Consider the following 20856-nt stretch of genomic DNA (forward strand, 5'->3'; position numbering starts at 1 on the left):
ACACTGGCAAATTCACTCCGGCATAGAAATTAACCCCTAATGAGTTAAGTTTGAAAGGAAAAATGCAAATTGCTACCTGTCTTTTCATGACTGCAGATAAGCTTAAATGTTTAAAGCTTTCAGATCTCTTCTGCACAATCAGCTCCTGTAGCCTTGGAAAGCTGCAGTCACCCAGTTACAAGGCAAAAGGCACAAAATCCCTACTTGAGTGCCCAAGGGATTAAGTTACCAGTTCCATTTTTCGTTAAAGCATAGGAGGAGACCATTTGGCCCATTGAGTCCATGCGAGTGAGTGGAAATCCCATTCCCCAACTAACTTTCCTTACAACCTATTCCCTCCATATTCCCATCAACTCTTCCCGGATCCTGCCACCCTATACATCAGGGACAATTTATAGTGGCCAATTAACCCACAGGCCTCAGTGAGGTGGGAAGACATGGGAGCACTCGGAGGAAACCCACACAGTTACAGGGAGAAGAAGTAAATTCCACTCAGACAGCAGCGGAGGTCAGGATCGAACCTGGGTTGCTGGAGCTGTGCATTACTGTACCTTCAACTAGTACTTGCCTCTGTCCCTTGGGAAAACGTCCACTTAAATTTTAAGGTGCCCAATATCTGAATTTTCATTCAACAATGGAAGAAAATTCTTGGACAACGAACAAAATATTCAGTGATAAGGGATTACACCCTGGCAGAACTCTAAGGTATCGTCAGATTCAATTGAACCATCTCACATCAATTTTAAACAGTTTCTCCAAAGGGACGTGTCGTAAACAGAAGAATTCCTGTAACCTATGGCTGCAGGAGACGCACAGAATCTCTTCCTTTCCTCCTTGTTTATTCTGTCAAGGGTTAATTTTGTGCTTTACCTTCTCCACCAAAGTTCTGATGAGGTGCGTGTGGTGGTGTGGGGGGGAGGGGTAGAGTCAAACATGTCACAAGATACCTCATCGTGGCCTTGCACCTTACTGCCCGCCTGCACTACGCCTTCTCTGTAACTGTAACACGATATTCTGCATTGTTACTGCTCCTCCCTTGTACTACCTCCAGGTACTGATGTGATGAAATGATCTGTATGGACGGCATGCAAATCAAAGTTTTTCACTGTACCTCAGTATGTGTGACAATAATAAACCAATTTGCCAAAACAGAACTTACAGGAGCTGAATTAGCAGCGATTCAGTAAAGACTGAAATTGATTTAAGACAGGACCAAAGATTATTTTTAATCAAAATGCACAAATCTACTGAAATTATTCTTCATCATGGCTATCCCTCGAGGTCGAGGATGATGGTCTTCGTTCCGTGTCACAGAGCGAAGACGCCTGTGTGTGTTTGTTTAACGTGTACTTGATGTTGCACTGCAGAAGACACACGATACTTCACAAATTAACCAACTGATTCCAGTGGCATGGAAACCACGACGATTGGAGCTGATGGATTTGTTGCAGCCTTCATCCGCCTTCACGGCCGTTGAGTTTGAAATAACTTCGTCCGCCTGTTCCACCGTTGAGGTCTTGGTTGGATTGTTCTTTGTCAGGGACCTCACCATCGACCTTACCACCATGGGTGACCCTACCAGGAGCATAGTTCCAGACAGCATCGCTCTCGGGATCTCAGGACCACACAAGCTTCTCCACCACGACAAGGTGACAATCCACGGAGAAGACTGAAATTATTATAGTATTCCAATTAAGAGTTGTAAAGTCCAATTTTTTTAAAACCAGATGCAATCCTGTAACCGTGCACTGAGGTTTCAAGACCAAATATTATCTTTTGAAAATCAAGCAATTGTGATATGACACCCAGTTGCTTTTGGCAAAATTCACACGCTGGGTACCCAGGTTTATATTAAACAGGCTAGCTGACATAGAACAGTACAGCACAGTACATGTTCACAGTTTGCGGCAACCGAGAATTATTGGTCCTGGAATGGCTTCTGAATTCAAAGAGTGCCATTTTTTATGTGACATTTTCAGGTCACAAGCTCAGCAAATTTTACCAGTTTAAGTCGGCTCAAAACCAAAACCATGACAAGTCCCTGTCTTTTCAACACGTTACCATTAGAAAATTCAGCACAATCTCACATTTGAGATTTCACCAAAACTGACCTGATCTGTTAGCTTCTCACACCCAGCAGCTGTGCTGTCGTGAATCTGCATGACCAGGCAGTCAGCCATACTGAGGAGTTCTCACAGAGAGGAGACGAGGATGCAAAACGGTCGACGTTTAATTTACGTTTTAAACATTATGTGGAATGCAAAGTAAAGATGGAAAAATGACAGGATTTAAACATTATGCAGAGTGAAAAATAAATATTAACCCCATACTGTGATATCATTAACGTTTGCCTTCACTTTAAGTTGGTTATGTTTCGATCCACTGACGGAAGGAAATTTTAAGTGGTGCGCCAAACCATAATTACCATTTGCCAATCAGTACATATGGTCCAGTGCACCCTTTACAAACTCCCAAGTGTCGTACCCAAGTGATAGCTTTCCTGGGCATTTTACAGTGGGATGACTTAGTAAATAACTTTGAACTGCTTCAGTTCCTTTGATTTCAGGGAAAAGGGCTCGAAACAGCAGAGCCATTCAGGGGACTGAATCACTGTCAGCATCCGTTCTTCTCTGGCACAAGCATTACCAGACAGCAGAGATTCGCAGCGTCTACCAGACAGCAGAGACTCGCACTGTCTCACGTGGAGAGATATCAGCACGTGGCCAAAACTTTGGTCATAAAAACAGATGAATAAGGAGCAGGAAAAGGTCACTCAGCCCCTTGAGCTGCTCTGCAGATCAATAAAATCAGGGATGATCCAGTCTCGACCTCAATTGGCTTTCCTGCCAATCTGGATAACATTCCAGTTTTTGGATTTTTGGGACACCACTTCTTGAATAAAACAATGGTTCAGCCTTCACAGCATTGCAGGAACAGACATCCTAACATCTGTGTCTCAGAGAGAGAAAATAAAGATCCTCCTCAACCTAGTCTTAAATGGATCACCCCTTCCTGATGAAACCAAGATAACCTCACAAGAGGAAACATCACAGCATCTCCCCTGTCAACCTTTCGATTGGATGCCCTAAACCCCAGACACATAGGCCCAGCCTAATGTCTCGTCCCTCGCAAGACCATCCCCTCATCCCAGGGGTCAAACTCTGCATTACTTCTGAGGCAAGGACAGGCCTCGTTAAATGAGGACACCAAAGCTCTGCTCTGTACCCCACGCGTGGTGGATCGCACTGGACCAGAAACTGCCACCCACAGCCGTCCGTGCAAGCACTAGGCCGGGCCGGATGCAGGGGGCTGACCTCACTGACCCTCAGTACCCTGAAGTTCAATGACAACCGGGCCTCAGGTGGTGGAAGGCAGAGATTCCGCCTCAGAAGCACCCGACATCCAGCAGAGCCAGGGGTGGGGCTTGAAATTCAGAGACTTTTAAAAAGAAATGCAAGTTCCTCACCTTCCCCGTTCTGTCTGATCGTTCACCCTTCAATCCCCAGGAAGGTGAATGCAGTCACCGATCAGGAGTAGCAAGGAGATGTCCCCAGGCTGATTGCTATCATTTCACATGCCTCCTACTCTGAATCAGGAATTATTATAGGATTTATTAGTGACCTTCTATAGAATTAAAAAGAATTAGGACATCAAACTCCTGGATCTGAGGAATCACAAACGGCCTGGGTTGTTAGATCCATCAACTGAGAATCAGCATTCAAAAAGCTTTAAGCTTTGATTGTATTGAGAGTCACAAGTACATGCTTTTAACTCTGAACTACATAGCTTGATCTGCTATCGGGACTCCATGGGGCTGGCAGAGAGAGGGACAGCAAACTCAGCACTGCTTAAACAGAGTTGATTTATCTGGCAAAGGGTCAGGGGGTCATACAGCACAGAAACAGTCCCTTCGGCCCATCAAGTCGACACTGACCATCAAGTTTATATTTACACCGATCTGATGCGTGTACTCCCCACATTCCCCCCGGATTCTACACACTGGGGTCAATTCACAACGGCCATTTAACCTACTGACCCACACGTCTTCGGGATGTGGGAGGAACCCGGAGCCCCCCCAGATGAAATCCACACGGCTATAGGTAGAACATGCGACCTGCACACTGACAGCACTCCACGTCAGTGTCGAACTCTGGTTGTTGGAGCTGAGAAGCAGCAGCTCTGCTACCTGTGCCACTGTGCCGAGTATTCAACTCCAGGCCGGTTACAGTTATTAACTGCAGCAGAAACAAACCCCCCCACAATGTCCACAATAACAATCGTCCAGTCCTGGGTGTGATCAGCTTAGCAATAACTGCAGACCCAACGCCTGCAGGAGTCTCAGCAATATTGCACATGCTTAAGCATTCTCTCCAGGGTGAACTTCCTGCAGCTTGGAGACCCCAGTGAATCGCTTCCCACGTTCAGAGCAGGTGAACAGCCTCCCCCCAGTGTGAATCCGCTGGTGCTTGAGCAGGTTGGAAGAATACGCGAATCCTTTCCCACACTTGGGACAGGTGAATGGCTTCTCCCCCGTGTGAACACGCTGGTGCTTGAGCAGTTGAGAGGAATAAGCAAATCCTTTCCCACACTCAGAGCAGGTGAACGGCATGTCCCCAGTGTGAATCCGCTGGTGTTTGAGCAGATACGAAGAATACGCAAATCCCTTCCCGCACACGGAGCAGGTGAACGGCCTCTCCCCGGTGTGAATTCTCTGGTGTTGGAACAGGTAAGAGGAATAAGCAAATCCTCTGCCACATTCGGAGCAGGTGAACGGCCTCACTGCAGTGTGGATCTCTTGGTGCGTCATCAGGTGGGACGACCGACTGAATCCCTTCCCGCACTCGGAGCAGGTGAACGGCCTCTCCCCGGTGTGAATTCGCCGGTGCGTCACCAGGTGGGACGACTGAGTGAACCCCATTCCGCACTCGGAGCAGGTGAACGGCCGCTCCCCGGTGTGAATCCGCAGGTGCGTCACCAAGTGGGTTGACTGAGGGAATTTCTTCCCGCACTCGGAGCAGGTGAACGGCCTCTCCCTGGTGTGAATTCTCTGGTGTTTCACCAGGTGGGATGACTGACTGAACCCCATTCCACACTTGGAGCAGGTGAATGGCTTCTCCCCAGTGTGAATTCGCTGGTGTGTCATCAGGCCACTGGATCGCTTAAAGCTTTTCCCGCATACGGGACACCGGAACGGTTCCATCGGCACGAAGCAGTCGTGTTTCTAACAAGGCGATATGTCAGTGAGCCACTTCTCAGACGCTGCGCTGGTAAGAATCTCTCCCCAGTGCGATGCACAAGATTCCAGCTGGTTTGGGCAACCGCTTTCTTTACACCAACAACCCCCACTGATACGTCACTTCAAGAAGCCCTCTCCTTTGGAAGAAACTTTACCGCAGGTTGGTCGAATCCCAAAGCCTTTTGTACACACAGAACACGTGGTTGGTTTCTCCCCACTGTGACTGCTGAGATGCCTGCTCTGTTGTAGCATGGTTTAGAGCTTTCTTCCACAGTCCGATCTCTGGAACGCTCCCACTCTGGCGTGCGAATCTCTGCAAGGCATGAAACCTTTTCCCAGAGGCAGAACGTACAAATGTTCCTCCCCCCATGGTATTCAGGTGCTGATGTGATGAAATTCTGTGACTGTCAGGTGCTGATGTGATGAAATCCCCATCTGCAAAGCCTCTCCTTCAAGAATCCTGTGAAAAGAGTTTCCAGAAGTCAGCGCAAAGAAGAGGATAAAGATTCAGGACAGATCATTCTTGTGACCTTGGACAGCTTGGTGCCGCTCTTGCCTCTGATTCAGATCCAGATCTGTGCCTACTCGAGGCTAATGCTTTGGTCCAGAGGTGACATCTTTCAGAAGAATCTTTGAATGGAGGCTCTGTTTGACATTCTAGGTGGACACACAGGTTCCCCTTGCACATTTTGAAGATAATCTGAGGAGTTATTCCCCCCCACCCCTGAGTTCTGATCAGTGTTTACCTATTGAATGGTTCCCTCTTGACCTTAATTCTTGACCTCACAATCTACCTTGTTTGACCTTGCACCTTATTGTCTACCTGCAATGCACTTCCCTGTAGCTGTGACACTTCACTCTGTATTCTGTTATTGTTTTTACCCTGTACTACCTCAATGCACTGTGTAGTGAATTGACCTGTACGAACGGTATGCAAGACAAGTTTTTCACTGTACCTCAGTACAAGTGACAATAATAAACCAATACCAATCATCAGCCCTAAAACAGATTATCCGAATGCTAATACACGTGGTGTGTGGGAGCCTGCTGTGCCTAAATTTGCTGCCATGTTGTCTACATTTCAATAGAGACACCTCAAAAGAGCTTCAGTGGATAGAAATCGAGCTGGTACCATCCCCACTGTACACAGCTCTCCTGCCACTGAAACTCCCACTGAGGCAATTCTTAACCAACCCACCACTTTCTCTTGGATCTCCCAAGCTTTGCTTCCTCGTGCATTGAACAACTGTACACTTGATGGACAATCACCTTCTCTTGTGCCATTTTTTTTTCCCTACTTTGATACTGCAGCCCTTGAGCAACAAAGGCCAGCCTACCACTTGCTTTCTCAGTTCCCTGCTGTACCTTCGCACTGACGTTCTCCATCTCACGAACCAGCACAGAAAGTAGACCAATTCTCTCACTGTTTCTACTTTCCATTCCTCCTGCTGAATCCCACATTTTGTTCCACCTGCCGTCTTTTCTAACACTTGCCCACATCCTCCCTGCAGAACCTCTGCGCCATCCCACACGGCTCCAAATTGAAGTGACTGCTGCAAATCTGGGCAGATTATCTTCAATTCATCCGTGTTACGGACTCAGTGAAAGTCCCTTTAAGATAGAGAGTGTGTGTGTATGTGTGTGTGGGGCGTGCTTACGTCAATAGAAGATAAAGGACGTAATGACGTTGTTGAAGAAGGCAGAAGAAGAAGGAGAGAGAGAGAAGGGAGAGAGACACCAGCCCGCTTGTTTTCTCTATCGATGGATGAGAAACAATAACTGTGTCTGCCACTGAAATCCATGTATGGAAGTTGGAAGTAATCCGGTGGAGTTCACTTTGTTGCTGACCTGTAGAAGGAAACAGGTATTTGTGTGTGGACGACCACGGTTCGGATGCTTTTCGGGGTGAGGAAGTCACTACCGAGTAAACACTGGAGTGTCGTTTGGGTTCCATCGTGGAACATTTGGATTTCGTATGTACTCTCTCTATGTTTTTCTACATCTACATCTTATCTTCAGACAACAGTGGTTGTTGAAGAAGCCCTTGCTCATGTTTCACCTTATGGCTTGCGGAACTGAACTTTAAGAACCATTCAGGAACTGGGAGTTTTGGACTTTGTCACACACACACACACACGACGAGTTTAGTTTTGGGGTTAACGTTCGAGGTTTAACATTCTTGAATTCTAACATACTAACATTTTTTTTTAACTTTTATTTTACGTATTATCATAAGTAGTGATTAATAAAATAGTTTTTAACACTAAATCATGCTCAGTGTGTTTCTTTTGTTGCTGGTTCGTGACATCTGGAACCATGTCTTTTCAGACCCTGGGATATAGGCTTTCAGATACAGGAGATTCTTTAATCCCTCCTGTTTCCCCAATACCTAATCGTTTGCGTCATTAATAATATTGAGATCCTTCCTGTCTTTGGATCCTCAGTACCCCTCCACGTACCACATTAATCAACCCTATTATGGACACTCCCTCTGCTCTCTCCATTGCTTTGCCTCCCTGTAAGGGGAAACACACTTGTTTTCCCACTTTTGATGAAAGCTCTTCGACCTAAAAAGCATCAACTATTTCTCTCTCCGACACTGCTGCCTGACCTGCTAAGCATCTCCCAGCACTTGCTGTTCCGACAACATCATGGGAGCATCCGTGACTATGGGAGTTTACGTGTAGGATTCAAGAGGAGAGCAAAGGACTCAAGTGGAGCAAGTTGGAGAAGGAAGAGGTGAGGTGAAGGTTGATCTCACCAAGGAGAAGTCCCTTGCTTTGGGTGCTCCTTCCCTCCCTCACTGAGGTCAATGTGCCCCTGTAGGTTCAGAGCAGATCACAAAGATTTTAAAATTCAGGAACATCTCAGCGGGAGCTGTTGCATAGAGTCATAGAGCATGGAAACAGGCCATTCAGCCCACCGAGTGCATGCTTACCATCAAACACTCATTTACACTAACCCTGCATTAATCCCAGTTTTTTTTTCCTATTCTCTCCATGTTCCCATCTACTACTGCCCGCCCCCGAGATTCTACCACTCCCCGACACACCTGGGGCAATTTGCAGCAGGCAATTGACCTCACAACCCGCACGTCTTTGGAACATGGGAGGAAACCCACTCGATCACAGGGAGAACACGCAAACTCAGCACAGACAGTGCCTGAGGTCAGGAGCGAACCCAGGTCCCTGGCGCTGCACAGCAGCAGCTCTGTTACCACGCCGCCATCCAGACCAGGGAAGTCGGCGGCGAAGGATGAACAAGGCCGGGAGCGACTGGAAATACCGGATGGGCACAAGTTTGTCTCGGGTGAAAGATGGGAAGTAGGTCAGTCAGTGAGCCAAGGCAGAGGAGAACCAGGTGACGTTACGGAGCTGGGAATTGGCGGTCTGCACGACGAGGCAGATGTGCGGACATAATCGCCACTCTGTGCCAAACACAATGTCAAGGCTGTGAATGGTTTGGCTCAGCTTGTCCCTGTCACAAGCTCAGTTCCTTGTGGACCACAATGTGTTGGAAATAGTGGTCCACAAGGAACTGAGCTTGTGACAGGGACAAAACACAGTGGTTTCAGTCTTCCCCAGATCCAGTCGTAGGGAATTTCTTTTTATTTTACAAAATAAACTTTATTCATAATAAAAGACAAACTATATACAAATACAAAACAGTGCAAACCTTTACATTCTTGTACAGATCATTCATTAGTGTTACCTTTTTATATAGAAAACAGCACCGATACCACACGTGTGGCTCCCTGGAAACTACCCAGTCCCGTATTTACAATATTTAGGGGCTTTCTCGCCTGTCCCTGCCCCTCCCTCTCCAGTGGCAGAAGAACCCTAAACTGTAGTGCTTCCCCACCGAGCCTTTGCGTTGGCTGCGCCCAGCTTCAGTGCATCCCTCAGCACATACTCCTGCAGCCTGGAATGTGCCAGCCGGCAGCATTCCCCTATGGACATTCGGCTTTTTCAACAGTGGGTGCTGGCTAAACCATTTGACCACGCTGACACAGCAGGGTGCTTCAGAGCAATAGAGCAGAGTGTCATTGCAGTACATGTGGAATCTGATATGTGTCTCCGAACGAAATCACCGTACATCAAAAATAGGAGGCTGAGGATGGATGTTTGGGAAACTCTAGAGGGCAGGACTCATGGAATTGGTGGTAATGTCAACGTTGAGACGTTTCTGCGAGTGGGAGATTCATGAACAAGATCATGGGCTCATCATTTAGAACTGAAATGGATAGAAGTTTCTTCTCTCAAAGGGAGTGAATCTCTGGAACTCTCTGCCCCAGAGAGTGTTATTTAGAAATATTTAAGACGGAGATAGATAACTGTCTGAAAGATCGACAAATTGAGGGTTATGGGGAACTGGCACCAAAGAAGAGTTGAGGCCAGTGTACATTGGCCACAATCACATTGAATGGCAGGGCTGACAGGCCCAGTGGACGACTCCTGCTCCTATTTCCTTGTGTAATATGCTTGCATAAAATGAGATCAGAAAGGAGAATAGAAATAAAGGTCATTTTTAGTTTGGCAAACTGTTACCAGCGGGGTGTCAAAGGTAAGATAAGATAGGACATCTTTATTAACCACATGTACGTCGAAACACACAGTGAAATGCATCTTTTTGTGTTGAATGTTCTGGGGGCAGCCCGCAAGTGTCACCGCGCTTCCGGCACCAACATAGCATGCCCACAACTTCCTAACCTGTACACCGGAATGTGGGAGGAAACTGGAGCACCCGGAGGAAACCCACACACAGACATGGGGAGAACATAAAAACTCCTTACAGACAGTGGCTGGAATTGAACCCGGGTCACTGGCACTGTAATAGCATTACGCTAACTGCTACACTACCATGCTGTCCGGTTCTACAAGTAAAAGCTCCGGTTTCACAAGTTGAAGTGGTGGTTCAGGTGAGTACTGGTATAAGAGGAACAGCAGCATTCAAGAACAGAATGTACAATCTCCCAACAGACAGTCGCCGTGATTGAAACCGGGTCACTGCTGCTGTCATAGCGTTATGCTAACCGTTACACTACCGTGCCTGCCCCTACTAGACCCGGGCTCTCAGTGAGTCACAGTGTTTGTTCATTGCTTAACTGAAAGCACAGAGTTAACACATCCACATCCATACGGGCTACATGGCAACGTGGAAATGCGAACTGTGAAAGAACGTGAGGAGTACGCAGAGGCAATTGGCAGGTTATGTAAGAGGGGAATAAAGTGATGGACAGAGAATAGTGAGGGAAAAAATTAGGGGTTCTGGAAGATTGGAAAAACTGAATATTTACATAAACACTGAGAAAGTGGTAAACATTGGTGTGGAGAGAGATCTTGATGTACTGGCTGAAGAGATGCAGAAAATTAACCTGCAGAGATACTGCGGCCTGGGAACCAGTGCAGAATCCCAGGTTGATTCCTGGGATGAGGAGGATGGCCATATTCACTGGAGATTAAATGCATGATTACTAGATTCATTGACACATACACGATTCTGCTAAGGTCTGACAGGGTACACGTTGGGACTGTTTCATCTGGGTGGAGAGTCTCAGACCAGAGACCATGATGTCAGAATAAGGACTCTGACAATTAATTCCCAAGGTGAGGAGAAATTTCTTTAAGAGGGCTGCGAATCTCTGGAATTCTCTCCCCCTGGAAGTTGGAGATGCTCATTCCTTTAATACATTCAAGGCTGGGACCATTAGAATTTTGGGTGCTCAGAGGATAATCAGGACTGTTCTAAAGTGTATGCTTTCCAGAACAGAAACAAGACAAACATAAGTGCCTAATTGTTCACAGCAGAATGTGCAAAGAAACTGGAGAGAGGAATATGAAGAAGACTATCCTGCAGTGAGTAATTCACCTCCTAACTCCCCGAAGCCTGTCCATCATCTACAAGGCTCAAGTCAGGAGTGTGAGGGAACAGCCCCCACTTGCCTGGGTGAGTGCAGCTTCAACAACACTCAAGAAGCCCGACACCATACAAGACATAACAGCCTGCTCGATAGGCACCCCAACCGCAACCACTCACTCACCCCACCACTGGCGCACAGCAGCGGCAGTTTACACCATCTACAGGATGCACTGCAGCAACTCGCCAGGACTCCTTAGACAGCACCTTCCAAACCCAAAACCTCTACCAGCTGGAAGGACAAGGGCAGCAAAAGCATAGGAACATCACCTGGAAGTTGCCCTCCAAGCCACACACCATCCTGACTTGGAAATGTTTCTTCATCGTGGTCAATCTATCCTGGAACTCCCTGCTGAACAGCCTTGGGGGTATACCCACACCTCAAGGACTGCAGTAGTTCAAGCCACAGCTCACAGCCACCATCTTAAGGGCAATTAGCGATTGGCAATTGAGTGCTGGCTCAGCCTAAAAAGCCCACATCCCTTGAATGAATAAAAAAATTATAAAAATACAGGAGATTACACTGACAGAAAGCAATCAAAATACAGTGCATTTTGATAATACAGTGCTGGGAATAATCATGGATGCAATTTTGAAATATTCCAAGTTTTTTGTAACTTTTCCAGGTAACTATCGGATCAGAGTGGGACCATGACGGCTTGACATTGGAACACATGATCAGAAATAAGCTACTAAGCCCCCCCAGCCTGTTCTTACCTAGCTGGTGTGTCACAATTACAGGCACCTGCCAGTGCCAATCTCATCTGATGCAAAGTAATCTAAAACAAATGAACCGTACATCATTTGTTTGAATGAATCTCGATGTTTCCAAGAATTACAACCAGGAGAAGTTTTATTTTCACTAAGCAACACAAATAACGCTGGAGGAACTCAGCGGGTCAGGTAGCATCTATGGAGGGAAATGGGACAGTCGACGTTCCGGTTCGAGATGGACTGGCCAGATCATTAAAAATATTTAAGATGGAGACAGATAACCATTTAAAAGATCGAGAAATTGAGGGTTATGGGGAACTATAGAACCATACAGCACAAAACAGGCCCTTCGGCCCACCATGTTGTGCCGTCCATCAGACCACCCTCACACTATCTAACCCTTTCCTCCTGCATATCCCTCTATCTCACATTCCTCCATGTGCCTATCCAACAAACTCTTGAACCTGTCCAATGTATCTGCCTCCACCACCACCCCAGGTAGTGCATTTCATGCACCAACCACTCTCTGGGTGAAAAACCTACCCCTGACATCTCCCCTGAACCTCCCACCCATAACCTTAAAGCCATGCCCTCTCGTCTTGAGCACTGGTGCCCTGGGAAGGAGGCGCTGACTCTCTACTCTATATATTCCTCTCAATATGTTATATACTTCTATCATGTCTCCTCTCATCCTCCTCCTTTCCAGTGAATAAAGCCCTAGCACCTTAAGCCTCTCCTCATATTCCATACGCTCTAATCCAGGCAGCATCCTGGTAAATCTCCTCTGCACCCTCTCCAACGCCTCCACATCCTTCCCATAATGCGGTGACCAAAACTGAACACAGTACTCTAACTGTGGTCTAACTAGAGTTTTGTAAAGCTGCATCATCACCTCGCGGCTCTTAAACTCAATTCCACGATTTATGAAAGCTAACATCCCATAGGCCTTCTTAACTGCTCTATGCACCTGTGAGGCAACTTTCAGTGAACTGTGAATATGAACCCCCAGATCCCTCTGCTCCTCTACACTGCCAAGTACCTTGCCATTTACCTTGTACTCTGCCCTGGAGTTTGTCCTTCCAAAGTGTACCACCTCACACTTCTCCGGATTGAACTCCATCTGCCACTTGTCAGCCCAGCTCTGCATCCTATCAATATCCCTCTGTAAGTTCCGACAGCCCTCCACACTATCCACAACACCGCCGATCTTAGTGTCGTCTGCAAACTTACTAACCCAGTCTTCCACCCCCTCATCTAAGTCATCTATAAATATCACAAAAAGTAGAGGTCCCAGAACCGATCCCTGCGGGACACCACTAGTCACTGCCCTCCAATCTGAGGGCACTCCTTCCACTACAACCCTCTGCTTTTTACAGGCAAGCCAATTCCTAATCCACACAGCCAAGCTTCCCTGGATCCCTTGGCCTCTGACCTTCTGAAGAAGCCTACCATGAGGAACCTTATCAAACGCCTTACTAAAATCCATATAGACCACATCCACTGCACTACCCTCATCAATCTTCCTCGTCACCTCCTCAAAGAACTCTATCAGGCTTGTGAGGCAAGATCTTCCCTTCACAAATCCATGCTGGCTGTCCCTAATCAGTCCATTATTCTCCAAGTGTTCATAGATCCTATCCCTTAGAATCCTTTCTAACAGCTTACCCACCCCAGACGTAAGGCTCACCGGTCTGTAATTCCCTGGACTATCCCTACTACCTTTTTTGAACAAGGGGACAACATTTGCCACCCTCCAATCCTCCGGCACCATTCCCGTGGACAACGAGGACTCAAAGATCCTTACCAGCGGTTCAACAATCTCCTCCCTCGCCTCTCGAAGCAGCCTGGGGAAAATCCCATCAGGCCCCGGAGATTTATCTGTCTTGATATTATTTAACAACTTCAACACATCCTCTCTCTTGATATCTACAACCTCGAGAACATTACCCATACCAGCACTCCCTTCCACGTCATCAAGACCGCTCTCCTTGGTGAATACCGAAGAGAAGTATTCATTGAGAACTTCTCCCACTTCCACCTTTGTCTTTAATTTGACCTACCTTTACCCTAGCCATCCTCCTACCCTTCACGTAGGTGAAAAAGGCCTATTTTCCTTAACCTTACTAGCCAATGCCTTTCCATGTCCCCTTCTAGCTCTCCTCAGCCCTTTCTTAAGTTCCTTCCTCGCTACTCTATATTCCTCACGGGCCCTGTCTGAACTTATACCTTATGTATGCTACCTTCTTCTCCCTAACTAGTCGTTCAACCTCTCTCATCACCCATGGCTCCTTCACCCTGCCATTCCTTCTCTGCCTCACCAGGACATATTTATCCCTAACATCCTGCATAAGATCCCTGAACATCGACCACATCTCCATGGTACATTTCCCTTCAAAAAGGACACCCCACTTTACACTCCCAAGTTCTCTCCTTATAGCCTCATAGTTCGCCCTTCCCCAATTAAATATCTTCTTGTCCTCCCTGCACCTGTCCCAACTAGCACAGAAGAGGAGTTGAGACCAGTGTAGATTGGCCGTGATCAGACTGAGGCATGGTCAAGAGGCCTAGTGTCCGACTCCTGCTCCTATTTTCTTGTGTAATATATTTGCATAAATTGAGATCAGGGGCGGCACAGCAGTTAGAGCAACGCTATTACAGCGCCAGCGATCGGGGTTAGATTCCCGCCGCTGCCTGTAAGGAGTTTATACGTTTTCCCCGTGTCTGCGTGGGTTTCCTCCGGGGGCTCCGGTTTCCTCCCACATTCCAAAGACGTCCGGGTAGGTTAATTTGGGTTTAAAATGGGCGGCGCGGACTCGTTGGGCCGGAAGGGCCTGTTACCACGATGTAAACAAAATTTAAAAAGAAAGATCAGAAAAAGAGGTCATTTTCAGTTTGGCAAACTGTTACCCAGTGGGGTACCACAGGTACAAGAACTGGGCCCCCAGCGACTCACAATTCTTGTTCATTATTAATTGGAAAGCGCCGGACGGGGAGGAAGAAATGGCCGACTGAGTACCCACAATCCCCCACGGGCCAGAAACCGCCCTACCCACAACGGCCCCGGAGAACGCGCATGCGCCCCCCGGGCCACACGGGGCCGGGTCGACGACGAGCCCGGGGTCGGCGGCCGGAGGGAGGGCCGAGCCCTGCGGCGGCCCGCTGCGTTCCCGCAGCTCGCACCCATTTACCCTCGGCCGAAGCCCGGCGGCCGCTGGGGCCCCTGACCCAGCCTCGGGAGTTGATTGAAACCACCACCCGGCCCCCTCCGTTCCTACCCGCCGCCATCCTTCTCGAAGGATCGAGGCTGCGCACGCCGCTTCTGGGGGGGGGGGGGGGGGGTTGGTCAGGCGTCCGCGCATGCGCTCTCCGACCCGTTCCCGGACGCGCCCCTGTCCGGTGGTCTCCATGGCAACGGTTCCCTTTTTTTTGACCCCTCCCACCCCCACCCCCACCACACACCCCCACCCCCACCCCCACCCCCACCACACACCCCCACCCCCACCACACACCCCCACCCCCACCCCCACCACACACCCCCACCCCCACCACACACCCCCACCCCCACCCCCACCACACACCCCCACCCCCATCCCCACCACACACCCCCACCCCCACCACACACCCCCACCCCCACCCCCACCACACACCCCCACCCTTTCAAGGAGAGCGTTGCAAAGGGCCATCTATGCACAGCAAGATCCCACGGACTGACGTGCGAATGGCCCCCCCCCCCCCACATTCACCAGGTGAAAAGAAGCAGCCAGAGGCATGAGAGACACAGACAGGAAAGGCAGCCGGTATCTTTCCCCCGGGGTTGAGATGTCTAATACTAGAGGGCATGAACTAAAGATGAAAAGGGGGGTGGGTTTTTCTTACGCGGAGTGGTGGGTGCCTGGAAGGCACTGCCAGGGGTGGTGGTGGTGGAGGTAAATACGATATAGGGGCATTTGAGAGACTCTTAGGCCCATGAATGTGCAGAGAATGGAGGGGTGTGGACATTGTGTGGGCACAAGGGATTAGTTTAGGAAGGCATTTAATTAGCTCGGCACAACATCGTGGGCCGAAGGGCCTGTTCCTGCGCTGTACTGTTCTACGTCTACGCTGGGAAGCGCCCAGCAAGGCGGACAGCACCTGTGCAAAGAGAAGCACGTTGAACGTGTCAGGTCGAAGATCCTTCTGCAGTGGTCCTGTTGCCAACGTCACCATTCCTTCATTGGCCCTGCAACGCAAGTGGCGGCTGGAACGGCATTTTCTGGTCCTGCTTCTCGTGATGTCGACTGATGGGTCAAAAACTCCCCACATTTCATTCAACTCTCCCCAGATTTTTTTTTTGTCTCACTTACACATGAGGAATAGTTTATGGTGGGCAAGTAACCAACCAACCTGCACAGCCTTGGGATGGGGAGGAAACCCACCCAGACACAGGAAGAACGTGTTAAAAACTGAGGAAAAAAAAAGTAGCTCTTTAAAAACAGAATATCTGGTGTCTTATTTCTGTTCACCTCCGAGAACAGACGAAGCTTGCATCAAAGTCTCTCGTGGACGCCACATCCTACAGCGCACCCTGTTCTAAATATTGCACTGAAATTCCAGGCTTGGTTTCTGTGCCTAAGTCATGGAAATTGGATTTAAATTCAAACCTCACGACTCGCCGGTGAGAGTGCAACAAACTAACTGAGAGTTTTTGTTTTGAATAGCAAAGAAGTACATATTCTCAAACTCTAAAACCTGGAGGTACCCGGGGGCCAAGGCAGCATCTGGTTAAACTGAGAAACTGATTAACATTTCAGGGCAATGACATTTCATCAGACCTGGAGATGTGAAAAAACAAGTATCCTGGGTTTCTATCCTATAGAGTTTGCTTTTGTAAACTCCTTTTACAGGATATAAGAAAGGGACAAGATGCAGATGGAAGTCTCAAACCAATTAGAACATCAAGGTTTAACAGAGACACTCAATTCATTATAGAAGAATCATCTATTCTGACCCTAGGCAAGGCTTAATATTACTTAGTGAGAAGCAGCTGGTTGGTCTCTCCCTCTCTCACGCACAAAAGTAAGTGTTGCAAGTGAAATGATTGAAATTGCTTTAATTAATTACAGAATCAAGGAGAAAATTACACCATCTGCAACAGGAGAAATGAAACACGTGTGAGAGAGAGAGGGAGAGGTTTTTATTAATTCACCAAATTGGTGAGAACCACCCCCAACCCCTTCCACACACACACACACACACACACCTCGTCATGAGTGTTGCATTTCTTTCTTTGGCTGCGACAGTGTGCAAGTTTTCTTCAGTCTGAGGAAGGGGGGGGGGTAAGTACATCCCTATAAAAAGTGCAGTTTGTTGATGGTAGGAGAAAAACATGTGCCACTTTAGGTAGCACCGTGGGACAAGTCTCACTGTTCCAGCAGCTGGGTTTAATCCCGACCTCCGGTACTGTCCATGTGGACTTTACACGTTTTTTCTCTTTCTGGGTGGGTTTCCTCCCCAAGGCTGTACTTGACCACTATAAATTATTCCTCATGTGTAAGTGAGACAAAAAAAAATCTGGGGAAGAGTTGAATGAAATGTGGGGAGAATGAAATGGGATTAGTGCAAGTGGGTGGTTGATGTTCAGCGTGGTTTTATTAGACTGAAGGACTCATTTCTGTGCTGCATCGCTGTATGAATCCATGAACCAATTCTCTTTCTCAGCTGCAGTCTTGTGCACTTCATTGAGGATGGCCCAAGGGACACAGTTTTAGGATCAGGCGTTGGCCATTATCGACTGAGACAGGGGCCGGGGTGGGAAGGAGAAATGTGAGGAGGAACCGTCTCACGCTGCGAGTGGTTCCATTCTAGACCAATCATGGAAGGGAGGTGCAAATGTATTTAATTCTTGATTTCCAAAGGGAATTGAAATGGATACCTCAGGTGGGGAGAAGAAAAACAAAAGTCACTGTGCTATTGGAACAAAGCCAGGAATGAGAGACACTCATGCAGAGAGTGGGTGTCCACACAATGGGCTGAATGGCCTCTTCCTATGCAGTAACGATTCAGTGATTCACCCCCTCCGGCCTGTCCCCTCATTCACTGACATCAAGGCTGATCTGTGACCCAACTCCCAATGCCCATCCTGATGTCATATCCCTTAATCTTTCAGTTTGCAAAGATTCATTAATCTCATTTCTTAGTTAAAATTCACCCAAGATCAATTCCCACTGGGGGAAAAAAAAACGTTCCAAACTTACCACCCAGAAATGTTTCACTAATCTGTTCCTGAAAGGCCAGTTCCCTAGTCCTGGATTCCCCCACTGGCAGAATAGTTTCTCCCTCCCCAGCCCATCAAGTTCTCTTCAATATCAGAAAAAAAAAAACTCCAATCAAACGATCCTCTAAATAACTAAATTGTATGGAGTACAAGCCCCATTAAACAGACATCACACTGGGTGTTCCAGATCAAGATGATTTATTCAACATTTGTCAAGTACATTAAAACTCCAGTCCAGCTACAGGACTAAACATCAGCAGAATGAACCCAACCTGGGACAATGAACACAGTCCAACCCTGGATAGGATTCAGGAGCAACGGTAACAAGTCACTTGTGAATTCGCTGGTGCGTCCGCAGGTTAGATGAATGACTGAACCCTTTGCCGCACTCAGAACAGACGTACGGCCTCTCTCCAGTGTGAACCCGCTGGTGCGTCAGCAAGGAGGAGGAGCGAGTGAACCGCTTCCCACACTCGGAGCAGACGAAAGGCCTCTCCCCGGTGTGAACTTTTAAGTGCTTCCTCAAGTTAGTCGACAGACCAAATTCCTTACCGCACTCAGAGCAGGTGAACGGCCTCTCCCCGGTGTGAACCCGCTGGTGCTTCCGCAAATTGGTCGACTGGCTGAACTCCTTCCCGCACTCGGAGCAGGTGAACGGCTTTTCCCCGGTGTGAATTCGCTGGTGCGTCAGCAGCGAGGACGAGCGGCTGAATCTCTTCCCGCACTCGGAGCAGGTGAACGGCCTCTCCCCCGTGTGAACGCGCTCGTGCGTCAGCAGGGAGGACGAGCGAGTGAATCCCTTCCCGCACACGCGGCAGTTAATGGGCTTCTCCCTGCTGTGAACCTGCTGATGTTTCTGCAGGTCTGATGACAGAGGAAATCCCTCTCCACACGTGGTGCAGGTGAACAGCCTCTCCCTGGCATGGCTGCGACGGTGAATTCCCAGCTGGGTTAGGTAACTGAATCCCTTCCCACAGTCTCCACATTTCCACAGTTTCTCCCCCGTGTGATGGCGCTGGTGTTTCAACAGTTCAGATGCCCGACTGAAGCCTTGTCCACACTCAGAGCACATGAACCATTTCTCCCCACCGTGAGCAGTGCTTTTTGCTTCAGTGTTCAAAGGCTCACGATGTTCAGATTGCGATGGACTGAGTGATTCTGGCAGGTCCTCACTTGATTTTCCCATTTGTGAATCCTCCGTTACCAATACCTTGTAAAAAGAATTTTAAATAGTGAGCGAGAGGAAGAACCCACGTAACTGGCAGCACACCCATACTTCCTACTCAAATCACAGCCTTCAAAGACCTCCTATCCAACATCACCCACACACAACACCCACCGTGACCTTGATCACTCACCTGAACCCCCCCCAACCCCAGTGACATATCCCATTAAATAAATTGCTCAATTAAAATGAATAAAAAAATAGATTAGTGCTTGGACAGTTAGTTAGATAAACAATGATGAATGATTGTCAGCTCTTGGACTGTACTTACTGGAGTACAGAAGAATGAGAGAAGACCTCATAGAAACATTTAAAATGTTGAAAGGACTGGACAGAGTAGATGTGGCTAAGCTGTTTCCCTTGGGTGGGTGAGTCCAGGACTAGAGGGCACAGTCTTAGAACTAGAGGGTACCCCATTTGGAACAGAAAATGAAGAGAAATTTCTTTAGCCAGAGGGTCGTGGATTTATGGAATTTATTGCTACATACAGCTGTGGAGGCCCGATCATTGGGGGCGTTTAAGGAGGAGATTGATAGGTATCTGATTAGTCAGGGTATCAAAGAATATGGGGAAAAGGCCAGGAATTGGGGCTAGATGGGAGAATAGTGAGGTAGCAGAGCAGACTCGATGGGCCAAATGGCCTACTTCTGCTCCTCTGTCTTGAGATCTTGTGAACAAGTGCACGAAAATCTCACCGACTATTTAAATGAATAAATGTCGAGGTGATTGACTAAACTCACTGAACGATGAATAAGTAAAATCAACTCACTTCTTTCTTTCCGGGCTGGGCACCAACTTCTGCCGTTGCTTCCATCAACCTGAATATCGTGTGCCGAGCAGAGTCCGGGCCACCGGCGCGCTGACCACACACAAGTCTGTGAATTCAGGGCAGAGCGCTTGTCCCAGTGGGATCAATGGCCGCCTCCTTACCCAGAACGCCCCGCGCCCGAGAAACCGCCTCGCCCGCTGCGGTGCCTCGCCCCTCCCCCACCCCACGCTTCGCTTCCCCTCCGGGTCTCCCCTCCCGTCCTCCAGGGTCCCGGCCGGTCTCACGGTCCCCGATCTGCTGCTTCCTCCCGAGTATACCGACTGCATAGCCCAGCACCCCCGCCTCCCGCCGCCGAGCTCCCTCCTCCCCGCCGCTCCTTGTGCGAGCGGCGAACATCCGGATCCTGTCGTCGCAGTGCGCATGCTCGGGACTCCGGCAGCCGCAGTCCAGCGCCTGCGCTCTCGGCTCGTGTTGGGTGCAAACAGCCGCGGTGAGAAGTATTTTAAAGCTGCCTTTTCCCGGCCTCGGGAGCTCCCAAATTACCCTGCAGCCGGTCACGGTTGGAAAAGCGAAAGCCAAGTGATTCCCAGCCGCGAATGTCACGATGACAACCACAAGACAGCACCTCCTCTTCCGGACCCCACATTAAATTCAAGGCTGGGTAACTCATTCCCCCCCGTTGGTGTCAGAACTGGTCAGTTCTGCTGTCGATCGTCTACCTGTAACATTGGAGAAGCAAAGGA

The 20856-nt window shown here is 48.5% G+C and overlaps 2 protein-coding genes across 2 annotated transcripts in view; one reads left to right on the forward strand and one right to left on the reverse strand.

Annotated features, from left to right (window-relative positions):
* Nucleotides 1-20856, forward strand: part of LOC127576401 (uncharacterized) — an 80342-nt gene that overhangs the window by 36614 nt on the left and 22872 nt on the right. The window contains exons 6-8 of the mRNA XM_052026912.1: nucleotides 4594-4726; nucleotides 14847-15169; nucleotides 20185-20774. Of these exons, the coding sequence (XP_051882872.1) occupies nucleotides 4594-4726; nucleotides 14847-15169; nucleotides 20185-20774 (1046 nt within the window). The remainder of the gene's footprint in view (nucleotides 1-4593; nucleotides 4727-14846; nucleotides 15170-20184; nucleotides 20775-20856) is intronic.
* Nucleotides 1219-20438, reverse strand: LOC127576622 (gastrula zinc finger protein XlCGF57.1-like). Its single transcript, XM_052027201.1, has 3 exons — nucleotides 20114-20438; nucleotides 18497-19329; nucleotides 1219-5165 (listed from the first exon to the last, which is right to left on the reverse strand). The coding sequence occupies exons 1-3, from the start codon at nucleotides 20156-20158 to the stop codon at nucleotides 4358-4360; spliced, it is 1686 nt and encodes a 561-aa protein (XP_051883161.1). The 5' UTR covers nucleotides 20159-20438; the 3' UTR covers nucleotides 1219-4357.

Source organism: Pristis pectinata, chromosome 12 (assembly GCF_009764475.1).
Source record: "Pristis pectinata isolate sPriPec2 chromosome 12, sPriPec2.1.pri, whole genome shotgun sequence".
Classification (NCBI taxonomy): domain Eukaryota; kingdom Metazoa; phylum Chordata; class Chondrichthyes; order Rhinopristiformes; family Pristidae; genus Pristis; species Pristis pectinata.

Excerpts from the sequence above, each read along its gene's own strand:
- LOC127576622 (XM_052027201.1), bottom strand. The coding sequence starts at position 20,158 with ATGGAAGCAACGGCAGAAGTTGGTGCCCAGCCCGGAAAGAAAGAA. Across the intron at positions 19,330-20,113 it reads CCCAGCCCGGAAAGAAAGAA|GTATTGGTAACGGAGGATTC; the intron begins GTGAGTTGATTT and ends TCTTTTTACAAG. Across the intron at positions 5,166-18,496 it reads TGTTCTGAGTGCGGCAAAGG|CTTTAAGCGATCCAGTGGCC; the intron begins GTTCAGTCATTC and ends ATGCGGGAAAAG.